Below are 12,588 nucleotides of genomic sequence, written 5' to 3' on the forward strand. Positions count from 1 at the left end.
TTTAATGTGCGAAGCTGTTATTATTGTAAGGATAGTCCAGACAAGATTGTGTTTTGGCACATTATTTATTTTTCATTTTAAAAGTGCTATATAAATGATCTCAAAGCAGGCCTTGAAACACTTGTTTAGGCAGCAATGTTGAAAAACAAGTTTGAGAAGTTTAGATAATTAATGTGGTTAGCCAGATGGGCAGTATTGTGCACTTGTTATTGTTGGGTTTGCATGTGGCACACAAACCTAGGTTCAAACTCCTGCCTCCCATTCATGAGTGACCATACTTGAGTGTCTTTAGGTAAGTTACAATCATTAAGCCTAACCTTCACGATAGGCTTGTTTGTGAGGCTAAAACACTGCCTTGAGCAGAGAGTGGAATGCAAATGCAAAAAATAAATCAACTAATATTTCCTGTCAAAACATTTCTTAATTAAGGAGTAAAGACTAATGCAAACAGACTTAAGCCTTACGTTTGAACTCCCTTTAAAATCTTTGCCAAACTAATTCAGTTACTGATTTGACCAGCCTGATCCTCAAAAGGGCTTGTTCAAATAGATAGAGCTTGTTGCAGCCTGAACTGAAGATGGAGCATGCACAAAACATTGAAGTGCAAATAGAAAATGAATTTGAAAGAGGTTGGAGGTACATTTGCCATGCCGAGTATTCCAGTACTACTTCTGAACTAGTTTATTTTGTTCCGTGCTATCTGCACATGGGATTTTTAATTCATTCTACTACTCCCTCCCCCGTGATGAATGCAATAAAGTTTTCTATATCTAGGGTCTGGAAAATTTACGCAGAGATCACAGAAAATATCAGTTTGTAATTGAGTGCAAAGTTTGGCATGAGAATCTAAACTGTAAAACAAACAAACAAACAAACAAACAAACAAACAAACAAACAGGAAAGATAAGTTTTAAAGTGTATGAATAATGTACTTTAAACTAGGTGGTCACTGTAAGATTGGCAGTGATCAGGATGGGTAGGTTTTGCATAGCACTTTGTCCCTTATCCACCCCCATGTGTGGCTGCATCACAAAGCTGCTTCTGAAAATTTCATGAGTAGTTTTCATTGTGCAGTGTGTATGTATGTGGGTGCTGGGCATTCTCAGACATCTCTTAGGGCAAAACTATACAAGGAATTAACATTACTTCATCTCTTTCCTTCTGTTCTTCATAATGTCTAAATCTATCAACATAGAATTAACATATGTGATAGGATTATGTATTTTGTGGTTTTATATTCTGGTTTTACACTGTGAACCACCCTGAGACCTGCAGGTATAGGACACTATATAAATTCCATAAATAAATTCATAAATAAATAAAAATAGGATGTGATTGTGTGTCTTGCTCTGTCTCATTGACTGGTAGGGCAGTGTCTGATAGGATGTTGTCATGTCATGCATTGGCTTGAATTTAGGCATTATGAGGAAGAGAAGGAATGAGGCTGGTCCCAGCTGAGAGGAGAGTCTCATCTAACTCCTTGTTCTTTCATAAGGTCTTCCTGGGTAATGGCTGTTGAGAAGTTACTGACAAATTCCTACCCCGGGTAGATTGATTAATTCTGCCCATCCTCATTGGCAGGCCAGCTTTCAGCATTTTGGACAGAGGGAACATGAGTAAAATAACAGTTATTGGAAGATTTGGTACCATGCTGTAATATTTTCAGTGTTAGATTAGAACTGGAAATGTGCAAATCTCTTTTAAAGGCATACTGATTAAAAACTTTGTGTGACTATGCCTGGAGAAATTAGAAACAAATGACCTTGTTCCCAAGTTCTTGGGCGTTCAGTTGAAATATGCAGATTATGACAGGAGACAAGAAAGAGATAACAGCAAAAAGAGCAGATGGTTCTTAGACTGCAAAGCTCCTCAATGTAAATTTGCAGAGCTCCTATTTGTATTAGTGAAGTTTACTTATTGCTTGGACTTTGTGCATGCCATACCACACAAAGTTTGGCGTGCAACATGGAGCTGTCTTCCTGAGACTGTTTTTGTTTTATAAAAGTGTAGAAAAATTATAATCTTAAGAAACATGGAACAGTTTTGAAATCTCTGTACATTGTTTGCTGAACTACTATGATTGATATAGTGGTGTGTGCAAGGGAGGCAGCAGGTTTAGTCTTCTGTGCCTACTTGTCTCTCCATCCTCCAGTAGCATTATAAATGGGAAGATTCCCTGATATAATTATTAAAGTAGATTAAAAGTGTTAGGCTTCCATGGCAGAGATTTTTGTTGTAGAATACGTATATGTACCTCGGTTCATTGTTTTCTCTGTTTACATTTGAGCTCTGTACTTTGTTTGCTATGGACAGTTGATATTGGGCAGATTTCCTTCATTGGCAACCTTTTAATGTTTATTTTTTTGTTGATGAACAAAATAGGTTTCAGCTACTAATTAGGGCTTTTTTTTATCAATTTACCCCACCCTCTTTACTGAGGTGTTTAAAAAGTCCTGTTGAATAGGGGCCACAACCTCCAGCATTCCTGAAAGGACATATATTAATCCCTATATATTTCTGACCACTATGGAATTTTGCCATTGAGGGTTTCCGAGGGCTGATCTGACACTTAATTATGGAACAACACCTACTTCTCTAAAAAAAAAAATTACTTTTTGACATGTGTATCATAATGGGCACATTCTAATATTTGGGTTACTTGCATGGTCAATAAACCAATGTTTTCCTGATGTTTGTGCAAATAAAATTTTAAGGATCACAAGTGGAACTCTGTAGTCTTTGATTCCAGTAAAGCAGAATGTTCCATGGGGTTATGTCTTTGAAGTAATGTTTATGTTATTAACTGGCTTCTGTAGTTAAGTGTTCACCATTTTCAGATTTTGTCATTTTGTTATTATCTAAGAAAAATACAAGTGTAGTTCTTAGCAGATTTAATTTTGATGTTCATGCTGAGCACTTGGTGCTAAGATAGATTCCTTGTAGTTTGCTGATAAGCTGAACTCCTACCACTTTTTTTGCAGTACCGTATATCTCCTGTTCTTTAGGTTTGTTAACTTTGCATGTTAATTTGCTCATAGCGCTCCCAATTCTGGAATTAGTTTTATCCAGTGTTTTTTTCTGAAAAAAAGTTTAGGGGTACTCTCATTTTCCTACTCATATTGAAATACTGCCCCTCAATGAGGCCAAACTTAAATTCACAAAATGTTTAGGGTTATGCGTACTCCTACACCCCCCCCCCAAAGCACTGGTTTTATCCAATCTCATCGCATTACGTTCATTTCTAGAAATAAGTTGCAAGCCTAGATGTACTTAACTGACTATGTGGTCTTACCTGCCAGCTTCATGGCAAATTATGCCTCCTCTGAGGTAGTATCTGTAGGTTGAGCAGGTCAAAATGTGATTCTCGTCACTACCCCTCCCTCAGATTCCAGCTGCAGCAATGAAGTGTGGAGCATCCCAAAGTTTATAAGATTAAGGGACTAGAAGGAGTTGAAGCCTGTGTGTCCTTTTCATTCCTACATCTCTTTTGCTTATCATTCCTACAATCATTGTCTTCTGATCTGTTGTTTGGATTCAAGCTTGAGTTTGCTTACTTACATCATTTGACAGTCTTGAGCCTGCCTCAACTAAAAATAAGTTAAAATGTATTCTAGCTTAGGCTTTGAAATTCTGCTTTATTTTCATTGATGGATATTTATGGATTCTTGTGATGAAGATATTTTCATATAAGGTGAGTGTGTAGAAGGCAGAGTTTGAGGCAGAAGTCAGCGATAATGCTGGATGCTTTACAGAACAAGCAGTGACCAAGTTATACCAGGTTCCTCTACATTGTCTCCTCCTGCTTTGGCATCACTTATCATTCCATTTCACAAGTGTCCCTGTGTAGAAAAGTTGTCTTGGGATGAAGTTGCAAATCTGGTCTGCTTATGGGCAACAAGCTAACACTGAGGGCACTGGAGTTGCCATAAAACTATCTTGAAGAGCGCAAATTTTACAAATTGAATGTGCACTTACCACACTTGTGTGGGTGGAGAGATGCTGGAAAGCTCTTCCTGTTCCCTTTGTAAAAAAATTATTCTGCTAAAAGCTTTTAATGCATCCATTAAATCAGCATGTGAAGGTGAAGTGGTACTATTTGCTGCATGTCTCCTTCACGCTCTTGCTTACTGCTCTGGATGGAAAGTGCTTGGGGTTAAACCTTTTTGAAATACCCTGTGTAAAATAATTATCTTATTCTTTTTGCTAGTTGGCTTGCCTTTTGCAATTCTGACTGCGAGGAATACTCCCTTCAAACGAGGAGTGTTCTGTAATGATGAATCCATCCAGTATCCTTACAAAGAAGACACCATTTCATATGAATTGTTAGCGGGGATAATTGTTCCCTTGGATTTAATTGTTGTAAGTTTCCAGCTCATTTTCCTCCATTACATTGCATTTTGAAAAGTTGTCATACCTTGTTTGCTATTGGATAACATGATGTCAAAGGAGAGCACTCTTCCTGACCTGGAAGAAAGAAGTTTCAATTCTTAGTGAAAGCGAAACTGAGCAATAATACTGTAATGACATTGCTCCATGGCTAAGCATTTATTTAGAAAAAATTGCCTAATGTTAAGGTGGATTGACATTCATCTTCAGACGTTGAAAAACAATGTTTATTAATGCTTTTTATCTTACTCATTTGCATGTAAAGCCCGCTCCATTCTAAAACCTCAGAGCAGCTAATGCAATATTTAAGCACCCACTCACATATAGATACATACACTATCTACTTTCTTTAGACTCCAAATGGAAGAATTGAAAATCTAGACCCGACCCACTGCTTGCTCTTAAAAGTCAGCTGAAATAGGATAATCCTGCTGTGTTTTCAAAGCATGGGTAAGGGAAGAAGTTCTAAAGTTCTGAGACATCTGGGGAAACAAAAACAGCCTCATGATAAGAACATGTTAAAACTGGATCCAACTAAAGAGAACAAAAATGAACCTTGAATATTTTGCTCTTTATTTAATATTTGATTGGTAGTCTTGAGCTTGATACAAACATTTTTTATCTATGCAGCCGTCCACCCTAATTCCATAACATTTCCATTAACTAATATATCCATCCCAACCTATCTTCCTATAGCTCCACACAGGCATGAGGAGAATAGTTTAAGCCCCCTAATGGTCACTAAAAGACAGTTTTATGCTTTTAGATGGTGCCCTTAGGCCAGTGGTGGCCAAACTTGGCCCTCCAGCTGTTTTGCGACTACAATTCCCATCATCCCTGACCACTAGTCCTGTTAGCTAGGGATAATGGGAGTTGTAGTCCAAAAACATCTGGAGACCCAAGTTTGGCCACCACTGCCTTAGGCAGTTTGATTCTATCTACCTTGCTCAGGGCTACAGAGCAGTAAAACAATTGAGATAAGGTGGACTTTCTGCAGGAACCTAGCTGATATATGTGCCTTCTTTCTGGGGCACCTCGATTTTACATGGTATGGATTTACCTTGTATGCTCTCCCAAAGGTCCGTTCCCCCACTCAAAAGGCCAGTTTGCCCACAGGTGTCATGCCTTCTGTTGACAGGCTGCTTTCCTGATCTAAATCACTACCAAAGCTGCTGTTCCCACTGCAGATGAAAAAATGCAGGGACAGCACTTCAACTAGTGTTCTCTACATCCCTGTAAAGCTAATACTGTTCATGTAATTTTATTTCAGGAAAAATGGCATAGAGGAAGGGTTAAACACGCCCCCCCCCCAAGCAATTCATCAGGGTCCTCATGGTTGCCTTTAAATAAAATAAAAAATAAATGGACATCTTATCACATTTTTTACATGCCATATATGTTTGCTATAGACCAAGCTATTTCTAGTGAAGTTTTTCCTTTACTGGAAAATTGATTGTGTTATAGTTAACTAAAATGTGGTCATTTGCTCAGGTGTACTGAGCAGTCAGTGCTAACTTGTAAAAGTAGAGCCAAAGTTGCTATTTAGACAAATTGCTAGCTTGGTTGCAACACAGATGAGAAGGTGAGTTTGTAATTCTTATTTTTCTCTCTCCCTCTCTCTCTCTGCCCCTCAGTTCAAGCAAAAATAAACTTGTCTGCAGCCTTCTTTGTTCAAAGAACTCATTTCCTTCCAGTGTCTCTAGTTATTTTTAATGTTCCCTGTTCTAAAAGCAGTTTCAACACTTTTCAGCCAAGGATGATCCTCAGTGCTCCATGGGCATGATCAAGAGTAAAGGCAGTGTCTGGTTATTTCTTGCTTATGCTAGACAATTAAAGAAAAAAACCAGATGGATTTCTAACATTTTTTTGAAAAATATATATCAAGTTTTTACATTTATCTTATGGAAAGCCAGTTACTCTCAATATGATGCTATTATAACAAAACAACAACTACAACAACAACAACAACAGAAATGTGTATGCAAGCCATAGATGCAGTGAGTACTTAACACTCTAAAAGTGCAGCATTGAAATATGTCAAGCCCTGATGACTTGTTTCGATCCACATGTGTTGGAGGGAGATAACCCAAAGTGAGTGAGTGAGTGAGAGACAGAGAGAGAGAGAGAGAGAGAGAGAGAGAGAGAGAGAGAGAGAGAGATAATATTCTACCCAGCTCTTCATTGCAAGCAATTTCAGAGCCGGTGAAAAATTAAAAACCTAAAACACCTGCATAAAGCACTATAACAACAGAGCCAAGCAAATAATAGCCAAAATCATTTTTTGATGGAGGTGTGCAGCTGGTTCTGGATAGATAGCTGCAATGAACTCTTGAATACTGTTTGGAAATAGTACAGAATGTGGGAGCCAAGAGTTTGGATTATATTACACCAATTCTGTTCTGGTTACAATATGAGGTAGCTCTGACTCATTCAGTGGGCTGCATCTTTCAGGTATTCTAGAATGAGTGATACAACTGCTAGGGCTTGCATATACTTCACAGGCAAGTTTAGTCGTCGTTTGAGGACTATCCCTGCCTCCGGGTCTGGTCTTAATCAGCAAGAGATACCCACATAATAATAATAATAATAATAATAATAATAATAATAATAATAATAATTTATTTATACCCCGCCCATCTGGCTGGGTTTCCTTCAGATCAGGTAGGTGGTTGGAAGATGGATGGCGGCTAACAGATTAAGGTTGAACCCTGACAAGACAGAAGTACTGTTTGGGGGGGACAGCAGACGGGTGTGTGTGTGGAGGACTCCCTGGTCCTGAATGGGGTAACTGTGCCCCTGAAGGACCAGGTGCGCAGCCTGGGAGTCATTTTGGACTCACAGCTGTCCATGGAGGCGCAGGTCAATTCTTTGTCCAGGCCAGCTGTTTATCAGCTCCATCTGGTACGCAGGCTGAGACCCTAACTGCCCGCATACTGTCTCACCATAGTGGTGCATGAATGAATGAATGAATGAACTTTATTACGGTCACAGATCAGAATAAAAGAACAAAAACAAAAAACAACATATAAATAAAATAGCAGTTAGGAATTTTTAACCGATAATTGTTAGAGCAAATAAGGACAAAGAAACCAGCATAGGATAAAACATCTGAATAAAATACAAGATTAAACATGGATAATGGATAATGGATGGATAAAAACTGATAATTAAAACAGGTAAGAGCTAAAAACAAACAGAAACACGCAGTTAAAACAACTGTAAGAGCATAAGAACTAAAAGACTCGCAGTTAAGACTGGTGACTGGGAGCGGCCGCCAAGACCATATAACACCGGTCTTGAAAGGCCTACACTGGCTCCCAGTACGTTTCCGAGCACAATTCAGAAAGCCCTAAACGGCCTCGGTCTAGTATACCTGAAAGAGCGTCTCCACCTCCAGCGTTCTGCCCGGACACTGAGGTCCAGCGCCGAGGGCCTTCTGGCGGTTCCCTCGCTACGAGAAGCCAAGTTACAGAGAACCAGGAAGAGGGCCTTCTCGGTAGTGGCACCCGCCCTGTGAAACGCCCTCCCACCAGATGTCAAAGAGAAAAATAACTTTTAAAATAACTTTTAGAAGATATCTGAAGGCAGCCCTGTTTAGGGAAGCTTTTAATGTTTAATAGATCATTGTATTTTAGTGTTTTGTTGGAAGCCGCCCAGAATGGCTGGGGAAACCCAAGCAGATGGGCGGGGTATAGATAATAAATTATTATTATTATTCACATAATTCCCGTAGCAGAGGTTGCCAGCGTAATGCCTACAAATGCCAGTGTCCTTGCCAGTACCTTCTGTGGTGCCTGCAAAAGGTCTTCGTAAATATCTCCCAAACACTTTACAATGCATGACTGTTAATTCAGTTCCTGTTTGTGCTTGCTCAGCCTCTCCTGCATTGAACATGTCTTCTTAAACATGTCCACATTTTATTACATACCACTAGCTGTTTTGTCCTATGTGATGTCCCTTCAGCAGCCATTTTCTTAATAGTGCCCAGGACACTTTATCAAAATTCTAAATGGGCTTACTGGCACAAAAAGTTGGCAACCGGTATCTTACAGCCTGCTATTCAAAACTGAGAACATGAAAACATTAAGGCACATGGCATCTTAAAGCTTTTAAGAACTGAGGCTCCAATTCTGTAGAGCCACCACTATCATTAGTATAACTTGTTGCCTTTTAAGTCCAGTATAATTAGGCTTGCCATTGGGGCTGACCTTACCATTGGGTGGAGTGAGGCCACTGCCTGGGGTGGCAGGGAGTGGCGGTGAGATGTTGGAGGACAGGTGTGTGGGCCACATTCATTGTCTTCTGTTGCCTAAGCTAACCTGCTGCACTCAAGTATCATCATCAGTGTTGGAGTAAAATTCAACAACCACCAGTTATTTTCTGTATATGGAATTTGTTGGGGTGCCATCCAGTCCCTGAGATACCAAAAATACAGTGGAACCTTGGTTGTCGAACGTAATCCATTCTGGAAGACCGTTTGACTTCCGAAATGGTGGGCAATTTCAATGGAGAAAATTGAGAAATTTGCCTCGGAAGCTGTTCAACTTCCAAGGCGCGTTCGAAAATGGAAGCAATTACTTTCGGGTTTTCAGCGTTTGTAACCTGAGGCGTTTGTAACTTGAGGTACCACTGTGTTTACTAGGATTTATTTTAGAAAAGCTAGATCTCTGACTAGCCCCTTTTTCCTTTAACAAAGGTGACATTAATACACTTTGTGTTGAGAAATGTACCAGTACCATGGTATGTGCCCTTACCAAGCAAATATTTGCTGGTTTGACATTTGTTTTCAGCCCATGACTTTAGCTTCCTTAAATCCACTAACTTACCTGAACTGTAGTAGGGTATGAGCCAAATATATTAGGGAATCTGCCTGGTAAGGAGGCAAAGCTCAGAAGCCCCCTAAGATTTGAAAATAGCTATTGGTGACCACAGTATGTGGAAGGGTAGAGATTTAACTCTTCTCATAAGTCTGCATAATTACATTGAAATTAAATGTTTATACAGCTACAAAACAATGGAGTGGCTCTGGTGTTAACAATTAGATAAGCACCTGCCCTGAAACTCTCTCAAGGTGGTAACCAAGCAACACCCAATAAATGTGACCAAGCGCCTGAAACCAATCTCAGGTCAAGCACCTTGCCAGCTGCATTAAAGTCAGTGAGGTCATTGTATGTCATCAGTTTCTGAGAGGAGGCATCACCCAAGATAACATTGGAATTTCTTGGAGCAAATGTCCTAGGGCACCTCCTAAACCAGCTTCCAAGAATTCTGTCTCGGATGACTGGTATGCATGTTACTGGAAGGTCTGTATACAAATGAGTTACCACCTGTGGGGCTGATGGAAGCACAGAAAGCAGCCGTGCTCAAATATATAACTGTTCTCAGGTGGATTGTCTGGCATGTTACATAGCATATCACACCATGTTTTGCATAAATTTATCACTGAGAATGCTGATCCTGACTAGTTTGTAAAGACTCTGGGAGGCCTGAGGGGCTTCTTTCTCACTGCACCAGTCAGTTTTCTCAGTGTTGTTGTGGTTACCTTCTTGTATGAGGCCTGGAATAAGTGCTTCCATTGCCCACCCATCCCTCCGAAAGAAAGGAAAGCAAAACTGGTGAATAGCCCTGCCTTTACGGAACCTATGGTATTCATCCAGGTCCTAGTTACACATGTAAGGTCTGTCGGATGCTCCATGTTGATGACTGAATGTGAATTCGGAAAGATCTTTTAGCCATTGGGTTTTGTGGAAAGGCTTCTTATTAACGCTAGAATCCACAGAGATTTAAGTACAAATGGAAAACATTTATTCCCGTTTATGCCCTTATAAATGCAATAAATGTTATTCTTGGGCGGTGGTGGTGATACTTAAAATCAAATTCTATGGGACAGAGGTGCTATGTGGACAACGTTCTGGATGTTGGTGTATAACCCACTGTTCCCTATATTCTGTTTCAGGCTCCTAAATATTTATTTAATCATATGCTATCCGCAAGCTTTTGGATATCTTAAAGGCCTAGTAAACATTCGTGATCCTATTGTATATGATGCCCTACTGATTCACTTGCAGCATATTGATATGTTAGTGACGGATGGCTAACCAATGTGCATATCCAACATTGCCACAGTAGGAATTGTATTCATTTTTGTAGAAGTAGATTTTTGTCATTTAGCTTTGGCTAGAGATTTTCATTAAGAGGAAAATCTTCTAACCACCTTAACTTCAGTCAGGTACTTATAGTCCATGTTGTTAGCTTCCAATTCACATAATCTCTGACACTGGCTAAACTGGCTGGGCCTGTTGGGAATTGCAGTTGAATTCCCACAGTTTCCCCATCCCTGCCTTAACTGGAAATTACCCACTCTTGTGATTCTCTAACCTTGCTTGTGGACCAACTACTGTTTAGAATTGTTTCCTATTCTGTTGTGCACAGACTTCTATTTTAAGAGGAGAAACTAAAATTAGTCCCAGTTATGAAACAACAAGCATGAATGCTTCTCATGCAACCAACTTGCTTAAACTTGAACATCACCTCCCCCATAACAGTCAAGTTACAAAGCTGTATCTTCCTGTAGATTTCCAAATCTAGCACTTTTTTTATTGTTTCAGTAAAGCTTCACATCCTGGAGGAAGGATGCTCTTTTAAAATATTCCATTTTGCTGAAACATGGGAGGTTCCCATGTTAAAATCTGGCCTTTAGCAACCCTGGCAACTGTGCTCTCGTCTAACCCTTCAACTTGGTTCCTGAGTTTCCAGAATGATCACGTTCTTGGCAAAGAAACTATTTCTTTTGAGTAGAAGGTTAAGAATGAGTGGAAACTTGATGAGGAATAAAATGTGCTGTGTGCTGCGGGTGCTACTACTGGGTCTTTTGTGAAGTAGTGTGGGAAAGGTTGTTATCTCTGGAAAAAAAGGTGAAGGGTTGCCTTCCATTCATTCATTAAGCCTTTGCTTCATAATCAAATGAGAAAGAAAACAGAGGTTCCTGTTTACTTCAGTGATTTTTGGCTCAGCCATTCGAACCAGACATCCAAATGATTTCCAGAAATTGTTTGTTCTTTTTATCATTACTTAAATTTCACATAGTCAAAAATCAAATTTACCTATCCTGAAAATCAATAAAATGAACTAAGAAACCCCGCCATATTTAACCATGTACGGAGCAACTTTTATATCAGATATAACATTTTAATGGTGTTTCTTTAACTCATGTCTTTCTGGTTTCTTTTTTTCTATTTCAGATAATCATAGGAGAGGCACTTTCTGTGTATTACAACCGCTTGCACTCCAATTCATTTGTGCGGAACAACTATATTGCCGCTCTTTACAAAGCCATTGGGACATTCATTTTTGGCGCAGCTATTAGCCAGTCTCTTACGGACATTGCCAAATACTCTATAGGTAGACTGAGGCCTCACTTTCTGGACATATGTGTACCAGACTGGCCACGGATCAACTGCAGTGCAGGTTACATTGAAAACTTCAAATGCCTTGGAAACAAAGCAAAGATTAATGAGGCGAGGTGAGTCTGTTAATTTAAGATATTTTGGCATGAAGACTTGTATGATGAAATTTCCTGGCAGAAGTGGAAATTCTAACTACTTTCTAAGTGGGGTACTGATCCCAGCAGAAGTGAGTTTTGTGGTGATGATGTACTTGAAGTACAGCTCAGTGTATGAACTCATATTTGTCTACTGTCAGCACGCAGAATGTATTGCTGAGGTAAGTGCTTCCATGAACGAAAAACGCATTTTCCTGAATTCATTATGTTAATTGATTTCAAATAATTACAAGCTGCTGTAGTTGCTGTTAGTCCACATATTAAGATTTCAGTGATGCAGCACTCTCAGCTGTACAAAGAGTGGGAAGCAAATCCTGTAACATTAAGGCTTGCATCAGTATTTTGGTCACAAGTTATTCCTTTTAATGTAATGGCATCATCAAGAGCAGGATGGCACAGGTAGGTATAGGATAAGCTGTTACAGATCCTGATGAAGGACACTGAAGAATCATGCAGATGTTTTCATGTATCCAAGAGAACATTTTGAGTCATTTGTAGACCAACACTGTTCTCCTCCACACTCCTAGTGCCATGCGGCAAAACAAGTTTGAAAAATAAGAGGACAGACGTTTGGACAGAAGATTTGTGCCAAAAGTACTTCTTTGGATTACAGTTCTTGAAACTAGAATGGAGTTGGTTAT

At 39.5% G+C, this 12,588-nt stretch overlaps 1 protein-coding gene across 2 annotated transcripts in view; it reads left to right on the plus strand.

Moving 5' to 3' along the window:
* PLPP1 (phospholipid phosphatase 1) overlaps positions 1–12,588 on the plus strand; it is a 91,069-nt gene that overhangs the window by 31,870 nt on the left and 46,611 nt on the right. Inside the window, exons 2-3 of one of the 2 annotated variants that reach the window (XM_028749107.2) lie at positions 4,208–4,359; positions 11,628–11,908. In XM_028749107.2, coding sequence (XP_028604940.1) covers positions 4,208–4,359; positions 11,628–11,908 — 433 coding nt within the window. The remainder of the gene's footprint in view (positions 1–4,207; positions 4,360–11,627; positions 11,909–12,588) is intronic. The other variant, XM_028749106.2, reaches the window with a different exon arrangement.

The sequence above is a fragment of the Podarcis muralis genome, chromosome 11, assembly GCF_964188315.1.
Source record: "Podarcis muralis chromosome 11, rPodMur119.hap1.1, whole genome shotgun sequence".
NCBI lineage: Eukaryota > Metazoa > Chordata > Lepidosauria > Squamata > Lacertidae > Podarcis > Podarcis muralis.